At 48.4% G+C, this 27241-nt stretch overlaps 1 protein-coding gene across 3 annotated transcripts in view; it reads left to right on the forward strand.

Moving 5' to 3' along the window:
• LOC142568047 (uncharacterized) overlaps nt 1–27241 on the forward strand; it is a 136329-nt gene that overhangs the window by 45446 nt on the left and 63642 nt on the right. For all 3 annotated transcript variants that reach the window (XM_075678125.1, XM_075678126.1, XM_075678124.1), the window contains 3 exons: nt 1052–1153; nt 10904–10942; nt 26654–26839. In XM_075678125.1, the coding sequence (XP_075534240.1) occupies nt 1052–1153; nt 10904–10942; nt 26654–26839 (327 nt within the window). The remainder of the gene's footprint in view (nt 1–1051; nt 1154–10903; nt 10943–26653; nt 26840–27241) is intronic.

Consider the following 27241-nt stretch of genomic DNA (forward strand, 5'->3'; position numbering starts at 1 on the left):
CCACTTGTTCTGCTCAAAGCTGCAGTGCACAAGCTCTGTTGGCCCGTTCATGGTGCCCCTTTTGCACCGAAAATGCAATGCAACGCTTGCCTGGGGGGCAACAAGGGGCTCCGTGGCCCATGCAGCATGTGGCACTGTGCGGAACTCTACATTGAGTATGTCAAATAGTCGAAAAATCCAGTTGTAGCTATTCGATTCACAAATAGAATTATTCCAAAAGTTTGCGATTTCATTCAGTGATATTCAATATTCGCATACCCCTAGTATTAAGCACTGCTTGTTACACTATTGTGGTTGTGCTTATTTAGTTATTGTACTGGCACCTACAGAACACACATCTTTGCATACTATGAAATATGCTTGGAAAGAAAGTTTGGGGCTAGCTTACAACCAAATAAATGGAGCATCGGAAACTTGATTTTAGGAGTATGCCTTATACTGCAACAGTAGTTTAAATCTCAAAACAAGGGTTGTGCTGTCCATTTCTCTGTTCCATTATCCTGTGCCATGATTCCTTGTGCCCTAGTCCATCAACCCTTTAATCATTATAGGAGAGACACGTGACACTCAACATTGCAACATTTTACAGTTACAATGTTGCCACTACAGCAACATTTTACAGTTGAATTATACAACTCCTTCCATGCTGCGATGCCATGGCATGTGACCTTGTGCAGTCTTAAATTTGCAAATGATGCCAGAAAATATGCAGGAAATGAGAGATGGCAAGGCAGTTGCAAGGAGCTCATAACAAGTGAAAGTTTATTTCTTGATTGCATAAAATGAATGCTTGTTCACAAACGATCAACTGGAACCTTCGTCATCATGCCATTGCTGTCATCTTGTTGTGATCATGACACTATCATCATCCTTGCCATTGTCATTGTACTGTTGTCATCTTTGCCGTATTCTAGCATACAGTGAGGCGAGCTTGTGCAGGATTGCAAATGTTTTTAACAAAGTTGGTATGGTGAGGGAATAGCTGCTGTTGCAATAAATATGTTCTGCAGGAATGGCAGAAGTGTGCTGATTTTACTGGTGGTCTGTGCAGGCAGATTCTTCGAGCTTAACACAGGAGAAGGCCGAAAAAAAGCCCCCAAAGCCCAGGGAGCCACGGGAGCTTCGTGTTCGACCGGTGCCGCCACCTGTGGAGGTGAAAGCACACGTCTGCATATTTGCTCGCATACAAAATCACTGCTTTTCATCTTAAACAGTCAAAGAAGTACTGATGTGATGTTTTCTACTTGTCAGCATTTTTTGCATTAGGTGAGAATGCTGTAAACCTTAGCAAAAGAGAATGGACAGCTACTGTAATGGTACTTGTTTTACAGACCAGTTTCAGCGCCAGGAAGTGGATGGTCCATGATGCCAGAGCGCAGTGACTCACTCCATTTCTGCGATTGCCACAACTGCCACGCACAAGTGCATCCAGAAGAAACACACACACAGCACTTTTGCTAGTCTTCTTATGAGCCACACCTTGCCTTATTGATACCTAATGTTGGCAAATTTAGCTCGTCGTCATGACACCACAACAATGTCAGTGATACCAGGTTGACCATTTCGAGACAACTTTATACTCTGTTTCATGGCAGGTAATGCTATGAAGGCTGGAGTGACTTCTATCACTGTTCACATCTGTGATGAAAAAGCAGCATGTCACATATGAATAAAAGAGAATAGGTAAGTGCCACGCAATTCGAAGTAAAATAAAATTGCATACTTCTACGCCACAAAACATTGCGTATTTATTACATTAAAGATGTCATAGATCTAAACCTATTTACCACCACACGAGCGTCGTAACATGTTCTGGCGAGCGGCAGCCACAGCGCATAACTCGCACTGCCACCAAACCATAGTACATCGATTACTAAAGGGTGAAATATGCACAGGCAATATGTGATTTGAAGTAAATCTGCATCCACAAGTAGTAGTTGAAATATGCAAAGTAGTTATTTCATAGGAAACATTGCAGATTAAAAACTACTGTGCTCCAAAGCACTCGAAATGATCACACTATACTTGCGTAGCTTCCGCAGCATTGCCTGCTATGTATGAAACGCAGTACAGTATCAAACTATGACCGCTTACGTTCCCCGAATTTCATGATACTCGCTAAGTGTGAAGCTTCTACACGTGAAAAGCATATGGTAGAGCTTTTGCAACTTAGAGTATATGTGCCAGTAATTCTTCAAGCACATTCCATGGACTCCTTTGAGCAAGCAGTTTGTACAACTGAAGGAAGGTGGCAGTAACACCAGTGCCCTCAATCCACCAGTGGCCTTGTGTGGCACCATGATGCATGGCTAGTGGCTAGTGGGATGCTGGGGTGGGGCTTTTTTTACCAAGCACATGCGGAACGTTAAAAGAAAAACATGCATTGTGGCTTGTTGCGGGAGCATTCACAGGTTTTAGTGGCTATGGCGTTCTGCTGTTGACTGTGAGGTTGTGGGTTCGATTCCCAACCACTGTGGCAGCATTCCGACGGAACGCAGAAACGCTCGTGTAGTACTTTGATTTGTAGAGTTTCATACTAGAATTACTAGAAGGAACTCAGGCTGCAATCGTTCAGCCGCCATGGGAATGATGGTTAACGCATGGATTTGGCTGATCTTTGTGCTTGCAGCTTCAGATGCCCTTGTGGCTTTGTTTAGAATGCTTAATCTGCCTTTATGGGCCCAAATTTTAAAGCACTCCTGCATATAGTACTGCATATAGGCACAATCACTTTGAATTGTGAATTGTTGCATTTCTTAATGCAATAGTTTGTTGAAAACAATCTATTTGATAAGAGCCATTTGACACCATAGGGACAAAGTTCAGGCAAATCCATGTACAGCTAGTAATCGTCATGCTGACTCAACTTGCGCCATGCATGCAGCCACAGACACTGCTGCCAGAATTCCCTCTAGTAATTTTTTTTAACTAACTTTGTGCCTAAATCTAAGTGCACATTAACCTTAGGTGCTCAAAATTAATCCAGAACCCTCCACTGTGTAATAGCATGCAGGTGACACACAGTGAAGTTCCAGGACGTTAAATACCATGTTCTTTGATTTTTTTTTAGTACACAGGTTCCTCAGGGCGCAGAACTTGCCCGTAAACAAAGTTTATGGGCATTTGCTTAATTGAGCCTTCCCATGTGCTACAAGTCTTTCTTACGCGTCTGATCTCTCAAATGCAGAAGAACAAGCCCCTCAGACAACGCTAAATCACAAATAACCACTCAAATTATTTCCACAGTGGGGGAAATGCTACCCACTGCCCTGGTTTAGTAAGCTCAAGGCAGAACTTGGCAGTTCGAGTAGTTGTTCAAAATTTCTGATTATGTATATTTTTTTGTGATGCTCCTTTAATATCTTGGAAAATATTGCAAGAAAATGTGAAGGAGAAATTGAGAAAATCACACTTTTTCTTGTGTGTGGTTGACAAAAATTGGGTTGAAAATTGGGCTTCCGGATGTGCTATCGCGCCACGAATGGCGGGATAGCACTTCTGTTTACGCAATGCTGCCATCTTGATGTTGTTATAAAGAAGGGAGGTACCAGAACTTCAGATAGCTGCAGCGCTGTATTTCACCATACAAAAATAAAAGCAAAATAAGTTAGCGAATAGAGGCAAAACTAGCGTTGCAATTCTTTACTACTGCCACATGCACACAGGAGGTACTCCTGTTACCTGGCGCAGATTTATGTGCGCCGGCAAATATGCGCCGGCAAATCGCCGGCGCATATTTTGACAGCGACATTTGCCAATTGCAGTATCACTGCGTTATGTTTCCTTCATTAAGCTGGTCAAAACATAAAACTGTTGAATGTATCTTTCAAAATATCAGAATGCTTGTATCAAAGGAAGAAAAGGGAAAGAGAAAAATTAGTGTTGCGTGTAAGTTCTTCCTGTGCCCCCCCCCCCCTCTCCTCTGCCCATTTACAAGCTACAAGATGTCCAGCCCTAAAATTTGAGGTAAATCCAGATCTCACTGCTGTGTTGATACAAAAGGGATGAGCAGCCTGATTGAAAGCCACTCTCACATTACTTTTTTTACATTGTGCACACGTTATTGATACATATGTTCACATAACACATCTACGGCACAGTTACAGAGGAAAAAATAGCAAGTGCCTGATACTGCAGACTTCTCCAATGTGGAAGAATGGTTAAAGGGGCACTACCGAAGTAGCACTATGCTAGTTTGGTCATGAAGCTAGTGCAGACACTCAAAGCCCATTCTGTCACTGTCCAATGTTTGGACAGCAGCACCACTACTGGCAGTAGTTGAAGGAAGGCGGGGGGGGGGGGCTTAAGTGTTTCCCCCAGAGCAAAAAAAAAAACAGAAAAAGAAAAAGGGGAAGGCCCGCACCACCTTGCAGTATAACGGGCTTAACGCCAATTATAAGATAAAAAATGAGGGATCATCACGAGAGATGATCCATAGGAAATTTGCATACAAAAGCCAATATGTAAAAAAAAAATTCGGAGCTGAAGCCAATGAAATCAGTGAGGAAGTAGTAGAAGACGAAGTAAGTCGCCAGGATTAGCAGCACATAGCGACCCGGTGCAGGCTCCTTTAGGGTGTAATGAGCCGAAGGCTCCGGCAGTGATGCGCGATCATTGCGAGGCTGCAGCTTTATGGCAAGTCAGTGCGAATAGAGTTTAGTCGGCTCCGGTGGTAGTGTCTCCCGCCGGGTGTGCCAAGGGACGGAATGCGGAGCCCGGTACATTGCCGCTCGCCGAGACAGAGGCAGGGTCCGGAGTAGGCTCAGAGCAGCAAGAACTGGTGGTGACCTGGAGGAACTGGTGGTGACCTGGAAGCGTGCTGGTATGTTGAGAAGAGAGAATAGTACGCGGCAGGAGAAGGATAGGAAAGAAAGGAAGGAGGTAATGGAGATGAAGCATGTAGTTAGTACCATTGGCAACGGGGTAAAGACCCCACCACGGTAGGCTTGTACAGTGCCAAGGGCACTAACAGACATGCAAAAGTAACATGAAGGCCTGCCAGAGCGAGGGAGGAAGGGAAGTTATGAGGCATCCGGAAAAGGTATTGTGGCAGGGTGTGCCGGCACAGAGCGCACGATGGCAAGAGTAAACTGTAATAATAATGCACGGTGTCGTTTAGTATGAAGCAACTCCGGGTAGACTGCTGGTGTCACCTGGTCGAACCGCGAGTGAGCGCACAGTTGTGCCACGATCGACGCAGTACGCGGGCACGCGGAAAAATAATGTGCCACTCCCGCACACTCCGCTCCACAGGTACAGAGATTAGTGGCACTGAGGTGAAAGCGATGTAGGTAATAGGGAAAGTGCCCATGTCCCGTGAAAAGGTGAACAAGGAGGCGGTGAGGAGGAACCAACGAGGAATCGAGTGGACACTGGGCACCCAAGCATAGAGGCTGGTGCCCAGTCCTTCCCGTTGCCAGTAGTCGTGCCACTGGTTCGCTGCGATTTGAAAGAAGCGCTTTCTGATCGAGCGTATAGAGAGGGCGCTCGTACGCACTGCACCTGTAGTGCACGCAGACGATGCGGCAGTGTCTGCAAGTTCATTCCCCAGTACGCCCCGGTGTCCTGGTACGTGAAATAACCGGACACCAGGTCCGGTGTGAGCCAGGAGACGCAGCACAGCTCTAACGCGTCGTAACTGCTCCCCCTCACAGCGCCATCGTGACAAGGCCACTAAAAGTGAGAGACAGTCAGAATACAAGTACGCGGTGTGGTGCAAGGTTGCGACATAAAGCAGCGCCTCTTCAAACGCACAAAGCTCCGTGCCGAATGCACTAGAAGCGCCAACGACCCGGTACTTGCCCACACGGACGACTGGACCACTCCGATTGAAAGCTACAAACGCGGCGCCCGCCGCCGTAGTGGTGAAGGCACCGTCCGTGTAAACATGGTAGACCGGGGCCTGTGAAAGCTTAAGCGCCTGCTCGGGAGTGAGGCGCGTGAAAGGGAACCGAATGCGCTCACTAGGGTGTTCCCGCCACGGGTCGCAGGGGAAGTCAAGTAAGCAGGGATGAAAGGATTCGACCCCATAATAAGTCACCTGTCGAAGCGTAAACAGGGAAAACTCCGCCGCCAATCGATCGAGCTCCACAGTAAGGGGGGGACAGTTAGCGAGAACATGAAGGGCCGACGTGCGCGTCGTATGGTACGCGCCCGTCATGGCCACCAGAAGGGACCGCTGGGCAGACAGCACCCGCGTAGTAAGGTGGGTGGAGGGAAAGGGAGGCCACCAAACTGGGGACGCGTATGCAACTGCAGGCAGCAGGACCTGTCGGTAGAGCCGACAAATAAGTGCCGGAGGAAGCGCGCGATGTAAGCGGATAAAATTGAGTAATCGGAAAGCCAGGACCTCTGATTTAGATTTAATATAGTCAACGTGGGCAAAGAAATTAAGTTTGTCGTCAAAGACCACACCAAGGAGCTTGATGCGATCTTTGCACTGCAGAAAAGCGCCATCCAAGCGGATAGACGGTCGGCGCTTTGACGTGCCAATGTGACCGTTGTTAAAGAAGACAAAGAATGATTTGGGATGACTAATTTGAACCTTGGTCTGTCGAGACCAATTACAGACCAAGGTAAGGACAGATTCCGCCAAGGCCTGCAGTTGCAATCGCGACGTCCCAGTAACGAGGAGAATGGTGTCGTCCGCATAGGCCTGTATATGTACTCCCGCAGGAAGGTCAAGGTCTAAAAGGGAATAGATAATTATATTCCATAGGAGAGGGCTGACCGGCGATCCCTGAGGGGTGCCAATCGACGAGCGCGCTTTCACCTCTCCCGCGTTCGAGCGAAAGACAACTGATCGCCCCATCAAGAAGGACTGGAGTAGGTTGTAAAGGTTGATCGGGCAGCGGTGGTTGCGGAAGAAGAAAAGAACCGCGTCGTGCCACACGCTGTCAAAGGCCCCAGTAAAGTCTAAGGAAATCAGGACGGCTGGAGTCTTGGAGGATTTCAGGGCGCACAGCCTCTGACGCAAGGCGTAGAGAGCCTGAAGGGCACCACGAGCATGAGTAAAGCCGAACTGGCGGGGGTGAAGGAGATGGTTGGAGTGCAGGAAATGGTAAAGGCGGGAATTTAGTAAGCGTTCCAGAATCTTACCGAATAACGAGTTCATAACAAGGGGCCTATATGCAGATGGAAGGTGCGAAGGACGACCAGGCTTTAATGTAAAAATGATTCTGCCGACCTTCCAACAAGAGGGGAAGTGGCCCAGTTTAAGAGCACTGTTAAAGACAGCCAGAAAGAAGTAGGGATGCTGTTGAAAAAGTTGCCGGACAAACATGCCTGTGAGGCCATCGGGCCCCGGCGCCGCACGAGGGTTGCCCAGCAAGATGGCATGTTCAACCTCTGCCATGCTGAACGGGCAGTCCTTGTGGTGCCACGGATAGGGGGAAGCGGTGAGCCGCCGAAGGCGTTGGTGGAACTCGCCGTCAGAGGCCGGATCGTCAGTCGCCACATGCTCCCGCAAGAGCAACGCGGCAGAGTCGAGAATAGAGACCGTAGAACGTTCCGGAGATAGAGTGAGCGGGGGAAGGGGCAACTGTGCGACGTGCTTCCCAAATGCCAGTTTAAACGGTTTGCCAAATAGATTTTTTGCCGTGAGATCACGACAGACAGTTTTTTCGAAGCTCTCCTTCGCATTCCGGATGTGATGTTTGTACACCGCGAAAGCGGTGGCATATTGCTGCCGGAAAATAGTACGGAGCGCAGGGTCCCTTGTCCGCTGAGCCCGGCGGCGCATCGCGCGCACTTTTGCCCGCTCCTCCCCCAATTGTGGGGTCCACCAAGCATTGGCCTGCTCACCCCTTTGTCGAATTACTCTCATGTGCTTGCGACAAAGCGCATCATACAGACAATAGAATTTCGTTAACACCAATTCCAACGAGAGGGTTGTGGAAAAGGCACAACGAACCACGCGTGCGAACCAGTCGGAGCACTGCAAGACGCGCAGCATCTCGCATTGCGCATAAGTGGTTAGACGCTTGATGGGAAAACCGGAAGCCGCGCAAAGGGAAAATTCAATGTACCTGTGGCCCGAAAGCGTGTCCACGTCCGATACTGTCCAGATGTACCCCTTGCTGGCTAAAGGTATGGACAGCATCGTAACATCGATCCACGAACTGGCATAGGGTGTGTCGAAGGTAGGGGCAGAGGCGGGGTCATTCAGGACCTGAAGACCATTGCCACTAGCAAAACTGGCCAGCTGGACGCCCCGTATATCACCACCTACAGGGCCCCAAAGCTCGTGCTTCGCATTAAAATCGCCTGCCAAAACAAAGTTTTGAGAAGGATGCCGTGAAAAGCATTGCCAGAGCTCATCGAGGATGGGGTCTATAGGACGATGCGGTGGGGCGTACGTCGCTACGATGATAAAATCCTGCCCCGGGCAAGCACAACTGACCGCAACGACGTACTGCGAGATATACGTCGGGAATAAGTCAAAACCGGGAGCGCGTGCCAGGAGCAGTACTCGCGGGTTCTCCAGTGCATGAAAAGCGGTTAAAGAAGGGGGCACATTGGCAATTTTGCCATCACGGATGTGCGGCTCCGAGACAATGGCAAAAGTGAACCCGCCCCGGTCCATGTGGTCGACCAACACCTTCATCGCGTCCCTCGTGTGATCAATGTTAGCCTGCAAGAACTTAAGGTTATGCATCTTGGCTAAAACCAACTAAAAGCCACTGATGCCGGGGCGAAGAGGGAAGCACGTTAAAGAAACATGCGCGTGCGTCCTCGCACACACGCACCCCGGAGAGGAGGTGACAACAGTGTCGAGAGATTGCAAAAGGGAGAAGATCGGACAGGAGGCGGAGAGAGGCACTGATCAGGGGGAGAGGCAGGGGAGAAAAAGGGAGCAGAACAGAGAGGACGCCGCACGGCAGCACCAGGCTCGCACGCGAGCGCAGTGGATATGTCCACCACTGCGTGCAAGTGCGGGACCAACCATCCGCTACACTGAAGCCGTCGCACGGCGACCCAGGAGCATCGTGGGAGGCGTCAGCCATAATCGGTTCGAGCCCTTAAGCGGGCCACCCGGCTGGCTAAGAGAGGGCAGAGACGGTCCCCAGTAGGGTGCGTGCTTGCTAAACCGGCCTTGCGGCACTCGTTACAACACACGGCCGCGTCTCCCAAGCGAACAGTACACTGAGGGTAAAGATGTGGGCCCGCGCAGCGCGTGCAGACGGCCATATCCTCCTGCTGTCGCACGGGGCAGGCACGGCGAGGGTGACCATAAGTCGCACAAAACGTACAGGTGGGGACATGGAGGTCTTCGACCACCGCTGCCGAAGTCCAGCCCACCATAACGCGCCCGCGGCTCAGGAGGGAGCGGAACGCCGAAGGAGGAACTTCTAACACGTGGGAAAAGTTACCCGAGCGTTCTTTAATGGATACACGTACCGAGCATAATGAGATATCGAAGTCCAAGCCAGGATTGCGGGCGTTGAGTTGCGCAACTAAAGTAGCGGCAGGGATGTCAGGATCAACCCCCGTTAACTTAATGTGGGGCTTACGTTTTAGCGGTAAGCGAATTGACATGGTGGTGTTCGTCACATGATTTCGTTCAAGGGCAGCCTTAAGCCGGTCTATTGATGTCTTGTCATTGGAAAGGATTGTCAGCCCATGTGAAGTCGTTCGAATAGTAACGGCTCCTATTTGTTCTTTGACCGGGTCAATGTTTGCTTTAAGTACAGAATGAATGTCCTGAGTGGCAGAGGATGTGGGAACGAGAGGTGAGAAGAACATAATGTGTTCATGGTCTCGCCTGAAGTGGGTGTCGGTGGCGCCCTCAGTCAGGGTGGACGTCGAGGACGGCGCAGCAGCAGCGAGTCCAGCAGGCGCCCCGAGGACTGTAGGGGCACCCTCGCGGACTACGGTAGCATAGGACGCCAGAGCCCCGGTCCGGACGTCCGCCCCGGGACACACCGCAGCACCCAACCGCGGCTGGGCCAACTGCTCACGAAGTGCGTCAGCACGCCCGCACTGCCGTGCCGCCACCGCTCTCATATCGGCGCACTCCTGGAGAATTTGCCGCAGATGTCCAAGGATGAGGGAGCGTTGGGCGTTCGTCACTTTACACTGAGAATCAAAGAGGATGTCCATAATGTCCTTCTGGAGCGAGACGGCGCGATGAAAAGACGCCGTCAGCGCGCCATCCACACGGCTTTGGGCAGTAGAAGGCAGGTCGACCTCACCACCATGAACAGAGGCAGCAGCAGGGGGGTCTCCTTCGCGTGATTCCAGGCTCAGCTGACGAAGCGCATTATCCCCGACCACCGAAAAGACAGAGCCGCCCGATCGCGGAGAAGAACCCGCCGAAGTGGGGTCGCCCCCGGTGGAAGGTCCAGCTGCGGTAGGCTGAACAGCAGCCATATCCCACTAGTGGGTATGAGCCATCAGCCCAGCCGCCGTCCGATGACACACCAGCACACGCCGATCCCGTCAAAAGGAAGGCCTTGCAGCACAGCAAACGACCTCGGCCGGGTGCACGAAACACTTATAAAGGTCCACCAACAAGAGAGAGGGCGGCAAAGGAGGGAAAACCAACCTTTGGCCAAAACTGCGAAGAGCGATGCGAGCAGCAACCAGGCTGAGGCGATGGCGATATGGCTGCGTATGCCGTTTGCTGCGGTAGCTTACCTAACTGTCAAAGCACCACACACTTAATGTGGAAGACGTGGGTTCAACTCCCACGTGTAGCACTTTACCGTTTTGTCCACTTTCATTCGTTTTTAACTGATTATTTCTATATTTCAATTAAACATAGTTCATAATTAATTACCCCTCTGCTTTTTCTTGCTTCATTGTCTCTTTTGTTCATGTGGTTGTGACTCTTCTAATGTCTTCTTCTTCAGGCCTATGGTATTCATGCTCTTTTACACACTCTTATATTTTTTAATTCCAGAGGGATGCTTTGGCCCACCGAATGCAAAGGCTCAGCACTGTAAGGATGTCTTTTTCTTATATATATATATTTTAGCACTTCAGCAATACTTGAGTGAAGATGCAAAAATTGTTGTTTGCATACAGTTGAACCCACTTATAACGATATTGGTTTTGACAATATGTTGGATATAACAATGAGCAGCTAATGCACTGTCAACTTCTGTATGTGTCCTAGATAAATAAACCGATTACTACAATCATCCCATGCCACATTATCGGTTATAACAACTAAATCTGGATACTGGGTGCCTGTGCCGAAAGGAAAAATGGTGCAAAATCCCAGAAAAAGAAAGGAATGTGAGCCACCACATCCACCTGTTCACTGCAGGCGAGTGCAGTGTTCACTGCACTCGCCGTTGTGCCACACAAAGCACACCTGTGCCACCCTACGCATCACCGACTTCCTCGCACACCCCTCTCTCGTCTCTCTTCAACTCCTCCGATACCCGAGTCGACTGTGGCTACATTGGAGATGAGAAAGGAAAGCAGAAGAGAGGCACACCAGGCTGGCAATGCTTAGGGCGATGCAACAAATGCGTTCCGTATGGGGGTGCCCGGCATAAAGGTGAGTGTTGTGAGGGTGTGCGGTCACGTAAGTGGGTGTGGCGGCTTGCATTCTTTTATTTTTTATTTTCCTCGATTTCACATTCTTTTTCATTTTGGCATAGACCCCCAGTAGCCAGATTTAATTATTATATTCACTCTTGCTTGAGGGGACCCCTTCGACCCCCCCGTCTCCAGTTCACATGCGACTTGGGCCATTCACCTGTGTGATCGCTGGGGACTTGCCATTCCAACCTTATTTTGGATAGTATGCATTACACGTGGCCGCTGGTGCCACGACACGACACGGAGCCTGCGGCTTGTGTGTGTGGCTCACGTTAAGCCGCGTTCCACGCATACGAAATGCCCGAGGACAAGGAACGGGCCTCTCTCACCCTTTACTCAACATCTCTCTCCTTCGAGATCTGAGTAGCACGGGTGGCTTTGCCCAGCAGATTTACGTCCGGAACTCTTGGCTGTTATACGAGCGAACCCTCTTGGCTCTGCGCTCCTCTGAGCATGGCCTTTTAGGGGGTGAACCTAGCTTGAAAGAGCCTGTGTGGGAATTACCAGGAGCTTTGATTCGTAGTCTGCGACTGCCACCCTCGTGCCATATCCCCAGTATTGTAAGCACCTTTTGTATAAAACCCTTTCGTTTGTACCACGGCTGGCGTCGTCTTTGCGCCTTGCCGGTGAGTCAGCGAAACCCGTTGTGGCACCCCTTCGTGTGCATTGCAAATTGGGGAATGGCCACGTGTCTCGTTAGACCTGAGCTGGTCAGTACTGGGCACGTTCACCCGAACCTCCACATGTGTGCTGCCCACCTGGGTTTCCGCATGGCATTGGAGCAGGCCCCTTTGCAAGCTTCGTCGCAGCACGATTCCTTGGTTGTGGACCTTTTTTCGTTTGAGGCAGTGAACAATGCTACTAGCTTCTCCGCTTGTTGCTTTTCATTGCAACGCCATGCTGTCAGATGTCAGGTGAAACCCGCCGAGGGATGCCCATTTTCCAATCTGTGCAGCCAGCGGCACCCTATGACCCGAGAAGCGCAAAATGTTTACCTGCTTGGCTGCTTCGTCAGCCTGCCAAGCAGGAGCCATCCCGCTCCGCCGGTGTCTGCAATCCACTGTCTGACCTCGGTTAGCCCGGAGAGCAACCTTTTTGCAGTACCGTCGGCTGGCCTCCCATAGGCCCGCACAACACCTCTCCGCTGTTTGTCGGTCCCTTGCGGCCACAAGTGCACACAATTCCTGCAGGCACCCGAGTCTCGCCCAGGACAGTCGCCTCTGCACACCACAGCCATGCAGCTGCTATTGTCGCTTATGGAAATAGCACAGTTTCAGGCTAGTGTCAGGCCTCCCATGGTGGACCCCAGTTCCCCTAGGCCTACCCTGCCGAGCAACTTCAACGTGCATATTCCAACGTACAGCAATTACTCAGACTGTACGAGCGCTGCAGAATACCTGAAGGCTCTGTGCCAATATCAGAAAACGATGAGGCTGGAACAGACAGCATGATTATAGGCACCGTACTGGCTGTCTTGCTGAACTGCCCAAGATGTGCGGTGGTACCACCTAGTTGGCCAGCTCACTCGTAGCATGGAGGAGTTTAGAACGCTGTTAAGCCACGAGTTCTTTCCTCCTGGCCATGAATGACGCATGCAGCACGAGTTGGAGCTTCGAACCAAACACAGGGGATGAATCTCTGCTCGAGTATGTGAGAACCACGCTGGAGCTTTATCTTCTAGCAGAGCTCTCGGCGTCGGAACTTTCAGAAGGTGGAGAGGGTGATTCGGCAAGCCCATTCGGTCTTCAGTGCTTAGCATCGAAATGGTGGTCAACCTGGACAATTTGGCTACAGAAGCAAAGCATATTCAGTATGATATACTGGCCGTGTAGGCCTACCACCCGCCGCCACCAGCATCGTCTCTTTAGCCCCGGTGTGCCTGGGATGGCTGCAATTTACCACCTGCTTCTTTCCTGCAAACCGATGCAACTGCAACTCTCATTGGAGAAATGAAGTGAGGTGTGTGGGAGCTTCCTGACGGCACTCTCAACCCGCACTCATGCACCAGGCAGGCATACACGGCCGTCCAGCCCGGCCGAGAACAGCCCGATGGCACCCTTCCTTGTGCTCACGATCGCTGGTCAAACATTCGCCATGCTACTGGATAGCGGCACCACAGCCTCGCTGTTCGGGAAGGAAGCTTTGGCTTACTGCTGCGAGCCTGCAACACTGCCTTCCATGTCACCGGCAATGTGGCTACCTCGTGTGGCTCGGCAAGAATGGTTGTGCGCTGGGAGGACGCCGTCACAAGTTCAGGCACCTTCCTGGTCTGTCTGTTCCCGTGAAGCTAGACCAAGGCTTTCTGGCCCACAATGGAATCATGATTGCCATTGTTAAAAAAGAGTGCAAGGCAGGCCCAGGTACACTCCTAAAATCTTTAGCAGATTTCCTTGTTGGTTCGGTGGCACATTTAGCCCCGGAAGCAATGCCATGGCAAGTGGAGGGGTGGGTCCCATTAAGCCTCCAAACTCGTGCTGTTACAAAACCTACTGTACATGGCCCCTTGTCGGCCAGTGAAGGGGGCAGAGATCATTATGGGACTCGTTCTGCTGAGCCGAGCGCAGCACTACTGGGTAAAATTTCACTGTCCTACGATCACAAGTGCACATGGCGAAACCAATCCTTCGCTGCCGCCTTTGCCTGACAGTTTGTCAGAATGCGAGAAGGCGCACCTGTCATCACTGCTGAACCATTTTCACGTGATGTTCACAGATCGGCGAGTATGCACCACTCTTGTGCAACACTAGATCGACGCAGGGGATGTGCTACCATGGAAATGCAATCGTAGGCCCATAAGTGTGGCCAAAAGGAGAGCTATCGACCTCGCAAAGGACGAAATGATTGTGACGGGTAATCTGCTAATCTAATAGTTTGTGGAGTTTTCTGGTCGAGCTTGGCCCCTAAAAAAGATGGTTCTTGTCATCATTGTGTGGACTACCACCAACTCAACCTAGTCACTTGGAAGGACGCTTATCCCCTGTCAAGCATTGACTAAATTGTGGCAAGCCTAGGTGGAGCACATTATTTTACCACTCTGGATACTAGTCACGGTTACGTGCAAGTGCAGATGGAACCAAGAGATGCCGAGATAACTTGTTTCACCTGGCGCAGAGGCTTGTACAAGTTCACTCTGAGCATGCCGTTTGGCTGCTCTAGTGCTGCAGTGACTTTCCAAATTGATGGACAGTTCTGGGAAAGGCAAAGTGGCAGTACACCCTAGCCTACCTAGACAATATTGTCATCTTCTCTTGCACCTTTGGGGAGTACCTCTGCCACTTGGAGAACAACCTCGGAATGCTGCACTCTGCCAGAATAACTCAGAATCTCTCAAAAGCTCAGATCGCAGAGCATTGTCTCACTGCTGAGCTTTACAGTCAGCCTGTGTTTTGCCAAGTGGCAACGAGGTCCGAGTTAAACTCCTTGAGTACCCAACACTGGCGAACATACAGGCTTTCAGACGTTGCTTGGGCATAGTGAATCACTGTGAAAATTTGTGCCCAATGGCGCCACTGTGCAGGCTCCTTTGGTCATGTTGAGGAAGTCTACAAGCTGGAGCTGGGGCAAGGAGCAAGAAGCTCTCTAAAGTTCTTGCGAGCGCCACTGAGCTGCAGCTGCTTGACCTAAACAGGAAGTTCACAGTCCAAGCTGACGTGAGCAACCTGGGCATAGGTACAATGCTGCTTCAAGAACATGAAGGAATTCTTAGGCCAGTTACCTTTGCCAGCTGGTCGTTGACACCAGCAGAGCATAAGTAGTATACAGTCACCGAACGTGAGTGTTTAGCAATAGTGTTCACTCTGTGTGAGTCCAATTACTACATCGATGGAGGGCCTTTTGTTGTTGAAATGAATCACGTGATGCTCACCTGGCTAAAGTACTTGTGCCAGCCCTCAGGATGCCTTGTGCGCGGGGCATTGACGTTACAGTGCTACGAATTTGTTGTTTGCTATTAGAAGGAGAGCACAATCATGGTGGCCGATGCCCTACTGCATGCCCACGTTTCAGACCCAGACACTTTTTCACCAGCACCCTTCTGAGTGAGTGCATCCAAGCAAAGCCAGAGCCCTTGTCTCCAATGACACAAACACAGTGAGTTCAGGCGCAATGTGGCCCATAAGCCACCGTCGTCAGATGAAAGCATTCACTTGCTGGACACTATAATGTCCATGGGTATCGCATTCAGCAGGCAAGAGCTTCTGCAAGCTCAGCAGAACAATCCATTTTGTGGGAAAATCACGGAAGAGCTCAAAAAAAGAGCACAGCCTCAAGAGGGAGCGAGGTTTCAACGCCACTGGGTGCAAATTGACTGCTGGTATTGCTGCAGGCACATTGGATTCATATCTATTGGATGCTGACAGTTCTTCTGCGACAAATCCCATCTGAAGAGGCTCCTCATGAGTCTTAAGGTAGTGATTCCCTGCCGTCTACGAAGGCCCACTTTGAGATACTTCCATGACTCGCGGTTGGCTGCGCATGCGAGTGGCCGTAAGACTTACCTACCTTAAAGGGGCCCTGAACCACTTTTTATAGAAGTCAAGAAATGCATTTGAAGTGAAAATAGACTATTTCAGAAATACTTTGCTGCAAAAAGTACTTCAATGCATTCAGCAGAAGCGGAGTTATTGGCAGTGAAATGTACCCTACACGGTACTTCTGCTCCTTCTTCAATTGACTTGCACAGCGAAGGCTACAGTCAGCCAGGCTATAGTGGAGCGGGGTGTGCCCACAACGCTCCACCTACTGAACGTCACCGCGACGCGCAGTTCCAATTTGGTTTTGGATGTTCACGTAGATGCCACTACTTCCAATTTTGGCGCCTATGACACGCCAAATGCTGTTGTCTTCAGCGAGCTGCAATGCACTCAGCCACTGGACTAGTCATGGCATCCACTGTATTTGAACAGTAGACTATTTGGCAGTCCAGTGAAAATGTCCAACTTCATATCTGCTCAGGAACACAGCAGGTTCAACTGAGTCGAAACATGGCAGATCTCAATCTGTGTACTTGCCGGTATAACTTGCAAAACTGATTTTAGTTGGCACTTCTCGCTGGTATGTAGTGGGACCTTATTCTTTGCCATGCTGGCAAGTGCAGAGGTGCAACTATGGTGTAAACACACATGTTAAAGCTGAAGAAAGGTACTCATGATGCTTTTCGCAGGAAATTATTTGTAGTGCCCAGCTTCTTCCGAGGATTGCAGTCAATCAGAGTGAGTCGCACGCCCGCTGGTGTGAGCAGTGAACGTTGACTTGGCCGTTGCCTTACTGCTCATGCCTAGGGAGCCCTATCCTACTGTGGTACTTGAATGACATGGAAGGCACAATTAGCGTTTCAGCACTCAGCTTCCATAAACCCAGTGTGCCCCCTTTTTGTGAGCCTCCTCTGGCAGCCACCTGCAGAGGTGAATGCATCAGAGTGATGTGTTAATATTGACACATGTACTTGTTTATCTATCTCCAGAGATTGTTTTTCACCGAATAACAAATGTTAAACATAATCGCTCGACGCAGGACTTGCCTGTATGTATCAGACGTTTCTCAAATCTTATCACTAGGCCTATCCATTGTCTGTTATCACCGAACCTTGTGTAATCTAGCTATATGTGCTATGCAAATTGCGTAATACTTTCTAGAAAACGTGTGGAAACTAGCGATTACACTGGAACCTTCGATGAGTCGTGTATAAAAGCCAACGCGCTTGACCCACTGATCAGAATTCAACGATCGCCGACTGTAGTCACCGTTATTGTTGTGCTTCGTGTCTCACTTTCTTTTGTGGGCACAGGTCCGCCCCATAAAAAGATAGCTTTGTAATTCACAGTTTTGCTACAGTGTTCTTCACCATCACTACAACGTGACAATATGGCAAGCTGACGGACGAATGTAGTGTGAGCGTCGCTGTCTGTGTGTTAATATTATCATTCAACTTTGAACTTCACTTTCGTTGTGCTAATATCATCAGACTGTGAGCTTATGTGTTTAAGTGTTAATACTTTCGGAGTGGTGCTACAAAAATGCCTCTGATGAAACATGATGATGATGATGATGATGATGATGATGATGATGATGATGATGATCTCAGCAAGCCTCAAGGGCGTCGACCGACTCGTACCTGTCTAGTAGGCACCACCAACGCCGCCCCAAGCACCTCCAGCCACCAGCCGTTCGGGGAGCACTCTGGTTGCAGCACCACCTGTACCTACAACATGACCCGTGGCTCAGTCCAGTACCTCTGCTGCCTTCACGTCCTTCCCGGTGCTCAACAGCTTTGTCTCCATAGCCCAGCTACTGTTCAACTTCACACCGCCACGTTGCTACGTGAGCCTTCCGATCCGGCTCTCACGCGCCAATTTGCTTTGTGTTGTTGAAGCACTGGAAAGAAGAAATTAGTCTGGGGAACAGCACGAATGAGCGAGAGATCACATGCATCTTCCGTAGCCCTACGTTTTCAGCCATGGCTCAGGCCTCGACAGGAGCAGCCATGGCCCTTGACCCTTTGGCAGTGTATTTTGAGGTGTGTGGTACACTATGGCTGTGCCGGTTCCATGACTCCAGCAATCTGCTCAAGCTTCACGCGAAGATGGAGCCAGGCACCAGAGAGCCAGGGATGAATCTAGTTGCGCAGGCGCCGAAGAAGACGAATCCAGATGTCGCCCCTGCCCTGCTGCATTCCATTGGTGAATGCGGGGTCCAAATCCTGTGTTCACGGAGACCATCATGGCAACTGTCCAGCAGGCAACAGTGGTGGCAACCCTTCTCGGCTTTGCCTTTTCACCGCTAGTTGAGGACACAGACCGAAGTGAAAAGACTCTCGACTTCAGTATCTTACACCGAGGAAATAAAGCACAAGTCAGACTTCAGCTTTGCCATTCATTCCGGTCGGCTCCCGTGTGGTCCTGCCTGAGCTTTTAGGAAGGGGGACCCCTTGAATCCCTGTCTCCAGTTCCCATGTGACTTGGGCCATTCACTTGTGCAATCACTGGGAACACAACATTCTGACCCTATTTCGGATGGTGTACATTCCCTGTGGCTGCTGGTGCTGGCATGACACGGAGCCTGCTGCAGGTGCTCCATTATGCCATCGAATAAAACATTTTTGGGAATAAAACCTTTTTGTTTGTACCACAGCTGGAGTCGCCTGGCCGGTGAGTTGGCGAACCCGCCGCGGCACCCATTTGTGTGCGTTGAGGAGTGGGACAAGCTATGCGTTCAGGACCTTAGCTAACCAGTACCAGGCAGATTAGCCTGTACCCCCACATGCAGCATTAGAATATTGTGGTGAACCTTGCCATAGAATGCGTTCATGGTAACGCACGTTTCTCATTGTTACATCAGCAGTGTTTTTAAAACTGGTAGTGCGTTCAAATGTACTTCTCTCTGTCTAATTAAAATGTTTGCATGTTTGTCCCCTCTGCTTTTTTTCATGCAACTCAGTTATAACAATGGTATTTTTTTGCACTTGAATATTGTTCTAAGTTGGTTCAACTGTATTCAATGTTTTACTCATATGTAAACTAGCAGTGAGTTTTACAGTGAAATGGCAATCCACAAACGTTTGAGTTAATTGATAAAGTCATAGCACTGTATGGGTTCAGTGGGAACTTTGTAACCCCGGTTTAATAATCAGGCAGGCATTAAGGTACACCATACGTAATGCTGAAAATAGGGATTGCTACTCAGCCCTCTCTGCAGCTGCTACAGCCATTTCATATCACACATTCGGGAAAGCAGACTCTCACTATCCTAGATGTCATAGGGAAGTAATGTTTTGCCTATTACAAGAACATCTAGAACATCTAGTTTGTGTTCAAGCAAAGCCTGCTCTATATCAGCACTTTCTTGCAAGATTGCACAAAGTGAAATGTGTCAGACCTGTTGTGTCAGAATCAGTGGCCATGTCATTCAGCTGCTGAGAATGATGTCAATACCCACTGCTGCTGCAACTGCTGGGGTGGAAGGTAAGGCATGCATTAAGTTTGTCTTTAAGTACAGGCAGTAAAAATTGATCTGGTGTCCTTCACTAGGTCATATCTCGTAGCGCTATGTTTGCCAGCCACATCAAAACCGGTCAGTCAGTGGTATTTATCAATTAGGAGATGTCATTCTGATGTTAGTATGTGAACAACACAATGGCCAGTTTGTTTACACCCAGGGTAATGTTTGTGCCGGCATACTAACACGTTGTGGCAATTTTGATTTTGTTGAAAACCAGTGGAATTTCCTGGGTGCTTCTGTTGTCTTCCCTCATTCTTTTCACATCAGAACAGAATTATTTATTTATTTATTTATTTATTTATTTATTTATTTATTTTTTTATTTACAATACCGCGCAGGCAGATTGAAGGGCATTGAGTAAGAGGGGTAACATTTGATGGCAGAGCAGAAAAAGATATCAAATTAGCACCAAATGCAATAGTGATGAATGTATGGTTTGTACGCAGGAGCAAAATGTGTGAGCATGTGTACGCATGAGCAAAAGTATAGGACAACAGGCTTGCCAAAGAAACTGAATATATTCATAATTCATATGCACAATCTGAAGAGTGCACTGGAAAGATTGCAATGCCAATCTTGAAGAGCAGTCCTCTACTTCAAGTTACATTCATAGGTGGAGTAGAAAAGGATTTATTGTGGAATCCCTGGTCTGTATGCTTTTGCTCACGGGTGTATATACAAAGTTTAGAAACAAAGTTGAAGGACAGTGAAACATCATTATACAGCATTAGGAGTGCATTGTATTCAGGTTATTGCAAAACCTTTCATGGTTTCATATGGATGCTGTGTGGTCTGGAAGGTCGTTCCAATATGCAATAGCATAAGGGAACACAGATGAGTTAAATCCTTGCGTTTGACTGCTTATGCACAGTTGGACAATCTCACTCTCGCATCATGATGTGGCTTCAGCCACATCTTTCTTCCCCCAAAAAATGAGCCAAAAGTTTCCTGTGTGTTATAAGGGAATGTGAAACCAAAACCTCATTCACGGCGTTGGCAGCCTACTGTTGGAGTCATCAAATGGTTGATGACTCTGACATCTTCTGACTCTTACCTGTCATAACCATTACAAAATGGCAACAGGGCTCGTTTTTGTGAATGTTGCTGTTGGTTCATTTTATTCTCAACAATGATCTATTGTATGCTCAGCCAATAACTCTTGGATGTACTGTCAGTTTCACAAGGTTTTGCACGACTCGACACCAGATGCGTCGGTGCAATTGGCCACCAGTGTTTCTGCCACTGTGCCAAGCTTCCTATCCGTGCATACTGCTGGGAATGCTGTTGAACACACACTTCGACATGTCTGATGCAGAGTCTCGTAAAAGTGATGGTAGTACTATCTCTATAAGTGATCGCTCTAAAAATAACCTGGTGGCTTGATATCCATGGCCAGCGAAGTACAGATGGCGACAATGGTGTGTTGCTTTCATTATGAAAGCTTGTGAAGAACATTCCCGTCTAGGCAGGTAAATTCTTCCTGTCTCGTCTTTTTTGATCGGGAATGTGGGGGCCACGGTATATTTTTCGTTCATGGATCGGTGGCATGTTACATTCAGGTGCACTCTTATTTTCTTAATTTAAGCCTGCAAAAGTTTGATGCGCATAAATTTCGGGAATGTGTTAGAATCTGGTAAGCATGGTACCTGTGAAACAGACATAAAAAAAAGTGTCTCGAACGTGATCCTTATTATGGTTCATTTACAAAGGAAACAAACCATGGAGAGCAGTCTGAAGGTGTTTTTCACACCTGACTAAGGCCTGCCCTCCAAAAGCAATAAATTGAGTGCGATGTTAAGAACGCATATTTTTATTTCAAGGGACTGTAGAGGAAGGCTGTGACGGACAGTGCATCTAGTCATGGTGACAAAGAAGTGTGCATTTAACTAAGTAACCATTGCTGAGTAAACATGCAATGAACAGTAGTGACAAGATGGTGTTGATGCTGTTACATTCCTTGTCAAAAAGAAAGACATAAAGACGGGCTCATGGCACTAAAACATCAAAGAGGACCAACACATAACCTTACAAGTGTGCCTGCTGCGCAGATAAAGAAAATTTGCGAGTGGTTGAGTTCGCGATGTTTTGTTAACCTTATACCTCTCAGTTATTCATCACTGCCAGTAATGTGCTAGATAGTGTATAGATAGTGCTGTCATTATATTGATTGCACTATTAGTACTTTGGTATTGTATTGGATCAGGGAGATCCACAGGGTGACGCGAGAGGCAGTCAGCATCCTTGTGCAGACCTCCAGACTTATAGTTGACAACAAATGAAAATTCCTGGAGCCGCAAAGCCTAGCAACCAAGCTGTCCTGTGGGACACAGAGCCAGCAGAGGACGTGGTGGTCTGAAACGACCAAAAACATGCGGCCGTACAAATATGGCCGGAACTTAGTGACAGCCGAAACTAAACCAAGCATTTCCGCTCGGTGCTGGAGTAATTTCTCTCGGCAGGTGACAGCAGGCGGCTAGCATAAGCTTTCATGCACTCGGTACCATCCTGCTGTTGGGCAAGAACAGTGCCGATGCCATCGCCGCTTACGTCAGTGTGGACTTCGGTTGGTGCAGCTGGATCAAAGTGGGCAAGTATGGGAGGGGTGGTCATAAACCCAATGAGAGCGGCGAACGCGTGAGCCTGCTCTGGGCCCCATGAGAATGGCGTGTTCTTCTTTAGAAGATCTGTCAAAGGCCGAGCAACGTCAGCAAAGTTTTTGAAAAAACTGCGAAAGTAAGAACACAGGCTGACGAAGCAGCGCACATCAGAAGCAGAACGTGGCACAGGGAAACTGCGTACGGCGCGAACTTTTTCCGGATCTGGTTGGGCAGTGGATGCGTCAACCAGGTGTCCCAACATTGTAATCTGATGGTGCCCGAATTGACACTTCGTGGAGTTCAGTTGAAGGCCAGCTTTTCGGGAGACCGCGAGAATTGCAGCGAGTCAAGTAAGGTGGCTGCCGAACATGGGGGGGGAGAAAAAGCAGTAAAGTCGTCAAGGTAACGAGATCAAGTGGTCCATTTGTAGCCTCGCAGAAGAGAGTCCATCATACGCTCAAATGTTGCAGGAGCATTGCATAGGCTAAAGGGCATGACTTTGAAGGGATATAAGCCATCCGGCGTGATGAAGGCCGTCTTCTCGCAGTCCATTTTATCAACTGAAATCTACCAGTAGCCGGATCAAAAGTCGATGGACGAAAAGTATTTAGCTCCGTGCAAGCAGTCCAAAGCGTCATCGATGCGTGGTAGTAGGTAGACGTCTTTGCACGTGATCTTGTTTATGTGGCGATAATTGACGCAAACACGCCAGGTACCATCTTTTTTTTTCACAAGGATGACAGGCGAAGCCCAAGGGCTGACTGATGGCTCGATGACCCCCTTGCGGAGCATTTTGTCCACTTCTGATTGGATGACTCACCGTTCAGCATGCGATACCCGATAGGGACACCAACAAATAGGATTCATGTCTCCAGTGTTTATGCAGTGGTGAACGACAGATGTTTGGCCTAAAGGCCTGTCGCCGAAATCAAAGATGTTGCTGTACAATTCGAGCAAGTGACATATGTGCAGGGCCTGTGCAGAGGTGAGGTCAGGTGCAATCATTTTCGCGAAGTCATCCGTTAAGGAACCAGAGCTGTGAGCTGAAATTTGCACTAATAAGCCACTCTCGGCATTCAGACTCTCAATGTCAAATTCAGAACCACTACTAACGCTGGCCAAGAACATTCCGGCCGGAATCACTTGAGGGCACAGGCTGAAAATTCAGAAGCGGTAGAACGGCGTCGTTAGTAACCGTGACCAACGTATGCAGAACAGCAACGTTCCGGACACGATCACGTCACGATCGGCTTTACGACAAAGTGCCAGCACGTCCTGGATGTACGAGATGTAGGACTCCGTGGGGGATTGGGCACGGGAGGCCAGTTCCTGCTTTGCAGCAATCTTACGGTCGTCTGTTTTGCCAAAAAACTTTGTCAACTTCTCTTTGCATTGGTCCCAGCTGGTGAGCTCCTCTTCGTGGTTTTTGTACCACACCTTTGCCGTGCCTCTTAGGTAGAACAACAGGCTAACTAGCATAAGCATAGGGTCCCATCTGTTTACTCCACTAACGCGTTCGTACATAGCCACCGACTCTTCAACGTTGGCGCCATCGGTCCCACAGAATGTACCAGGATCCTTGGGTTGCACAACCACAACCGAAGGTGACAGAAACGTTAGTGACGACGGTAACGTTGGAGGCAGCAACAACGTTGATCCTCCGTTCTCACCATCATTCATGGTGCGGACAGTGATGCGACGTCCACTGCATAGCTCTTTCCAGCCGTGGTACCCCGCACCTCCACCAATATGTTACGGAGATATTAGGAGTATATAAAGACTATTTACAATATATATACAGGATGAGTCAGCACAGACAATATGGCTGACCACCAACAACCCACACCAGCGAGCGTCTCCCGATCTTTTTCTTCCTCTATTCGTTCGTCCCTCTGTAACAATATTATCATGTGATAATATCACATGGTTTTACATTATTGATAGAGTGCTTGATAGTACAGTTAAACCTCGATATAATGAACTTCAGTATGACAAAATTCTAAATGCAACAAACTGTTTAACTTTTCATAACCGCTTGTTTATAGAACACCATGTATTTAGAGCCTCAGTATAATCACATGTGTTTGTATACAATTTCAGTATGACGAAATTTCGCTTCCACAGCAAAGGGATGCCAAGACAATAAATAGAAACTCTCGCGGATGCAGATGCTCAAATGATTTAATTACAAGCAGCTGCTTGCAAACGCACCTCTCAATTTGTGTGCGCTGCGCGACAAGAGCGACCGCCGCAGTGAAGCTGCATCATGTTCCGTGTAACGTCTAAGATCCCATCGCCCCCTGCGCCTTTGCGGTTTAGGTGCGATTGAAAGTGTGGGATGATGAGAAATAAAGATGGTGGCTTCAAGAGTGCCACCTTCCCATGCGAGTAAAGAGAAAGAGGGGGGAGGGGAGCGAGCTCACGGTAACGCGATCAAGTGTGCGTGAGGGGCGTGGAGGGGGGCGTTTAAGTTGGCACGCATCACAATTTATGGCATGCATCTCGGCCCTGTCTGTGCATGGCTGTAAGTGCGGCTGAGCGCACACGCAGCAGCACACCCTGCTTTAGAGGTAATCTGTCGCATGTGCAAAGAGTGGGTGAGCAGAGACGACATAGCATCATGTAAGCTGTCTTCCAGTGCCGTTAGCATTGAAGGTTGCATATGTAGTCTCGAGTTTCAGTGATCCATTGGAGCGAGAGGCAGACGAAGCATTTGCTCCCTGCTGCCGGCGCATTTCATGATAGCATCATCCCAGTGCGGGTGATGCTATCAGCTACGGGGCTGGAGTGCACGTGAAAGCATGGCTGGCTTCGCCTAATTCATACCGCTGATGTGATGATATGGTCAACTTGGCATGAAACCGTATCATTCGTTGCCGACCCCCAAATGCATCACAATGAATTGTTTTCGCATTAAAATTTGCCTTTTTAGATTGCCCAGTAATTCGGAAAATTCTGCAGCCCCTTTCCGTGTAATAAAAATTGATTGATGATGTGCTTATTTGCATAAAAGGTAAAATTTCAATACAACAAAATTTTGATATCACAAAGCAAATTGCTGATTCCACCTACTTTGTTATATCGAGGTTTAACTGTACTATCAATATAAATAGTGCACTATTGATGGCGCTATTGATAGTACTATTGATATTCACTACAATGGCACAGTTAACTTAGGAAAGCAATACGAAGAGCTTGAAGAGTGTGTCTAACTCAGCAACTAAAAAGGAAATTTTGCTACTTTTTAGTGTATGTGTATGAATAAAGTTTGTTTCCCTGTCCTTGAATTTTGACTTTTGGCATCCTTGCATTCGTTGAATTGACCTTGAATTGTGAGTCAAATGTTCTGTACAAACCCTGTTTCTTTGTGTGGATGATTTGAGACTGCTAGTTGGTAGGTCCCTGAACGTTGAACAAATTTATTCTTCTTTGGCTTAGAGTTCGAGTGAGCTCCTTGTTATTATTATAGGCGTGCCTCTGCGCAAGTTCCAGTGTGCATTGTTGGAGACGTCACCCTGTTCCTCGGCTTTTAGTGCTAGGCTATACCACCAAATGAATTCTTGCGTCCTTTAGGAGCAGCAGCTCATTCTTTAATAACCTTCATTGATCAGCTCTAGGACATCTTTCCGGAGTACAGCACCAAAACTGAAGCAATTACCTTCTAAAGCATTCCACTGTAAACAATCACTACTTCTCTAGGACTCCAGTAATTCTTGTTGTGGCCTAAACAAGAAGAAAGGGAGGTTAACCGAGGGACCCAATTTTATTAGTCATGTCGTAAGAAGCCAACAAACACTGACACATAGGGAAAATGACTTGTGCTTAATATAAAATAAAAAAATTATAAATTCATAGAAAGGAAAGTGGATCAAAAAGCAACTTGCCACAGGTGGGGAACGATCCCACAACCTTTGCATTTCAAGTGCGATGTTCTACCAATTGAGCTACCGCAACGCCGTTTCCTTGTCCACTTTCTCGGGTATTTACGTTTCCTGGTCATGCTTTGCTATAGTGGACTCAGCTTCAGTCTCTTTAGCATAGTGCCATCTTAAGGTAGACTTTGTGACCAGTTGTGAGAGGTGAATCAGCTGGTTAACTACACGTTTGGAGATCTGTATGCCTTTTTGGCGTGCAATATTTATTGCTTGTTTTCTAATGTAGAAGATTCTGGCAGAACTCATCTAAAATGACTGTTCAAGTGTACGAATAGCATTCTTTTGAGGTGGAAATGAATTTGAAAAAATTTAAAGCATATTTCTTTGATTGAGGAGCGCCGGGGATTAGGTTAGGCCCACATTTTTAGACTGCACTATCTCTGGGATCTGCCCACAATTATTGGTTAGATAGATAGCCGGAAAGAAAACTGATCTGACAGTGCCAAGCATGCTATTCACATCAATATTTGGACTTCTGTTGTAGTACCTGTCCTTCTGTGCTTCCTGTCTAGTGTGAAGATCATGCTCAGTGTAGTGAATGTGTGTCATCACAGCATATACCCTGACCTGCAGGAGGACGGTCCTCCGCCTGATCCAAACTACCGCTTCCTGGCTGACCGAATGCGTGAGGGTGATGCAGATGGTGATGGGGATGCCAGCAGAGACCGTGGCAGCAGCCGTCGCCACCGGGACAATTACGGAGGCCAGGACTTTGAGAATGTACGGCATGCCATGCGCCAGGATAAGGCACTACAAAGGGTGGGCATCCTGTTTGCTTTACTGATCTTAGAGTGCCAGATGCACACGTGGCGACTCGGTCCATTGTGGAAGCTTCGATGTTCCAAATTATGACGTGGAGGTGCGGCTGTGGTGGCTCACAGGCTCTGGCATTCTCTGCACAAGCTTGAGGGTTCATTTCCAAGCCACACCGGTGCCATTCCAATGGGGTATAAATGCATAAACACTCGTTAGTTAGGTGTACGTTAAAGAACCCCGGGTGATGACAATGAATCTGATTCCCTCCATTATGCTGTCTCTTATAGCCCCAGCTGCTGCTTTAGGTTGTCAAATGACTTAATTAATTAATTAATTAATCAAAGAGCTACCTTACCATCTTTGCCAGACAGTTGCCATTGTAAGTTGTGTTCCAGTCCTGCTGTA

The sequence above is a fragment of the Dermacentor variabilis genome, unplaced genomic scaffold (assembly GCF_050947875.1).
Source record: "Dermacentor variabilis isolate Ectoservices unplaced genomic scaffold, ASM5094787v1 scaffold_16, whole genome shotgun sequence".
In the NCBI taxonomy this organism is placed as follows: domain Eukaryota; kingdom Metazoa; phylum Arthropoda; class Arachnida; order Ixodida; family Ixodidae; genus Dermacentor; species Dermacentor variabilis.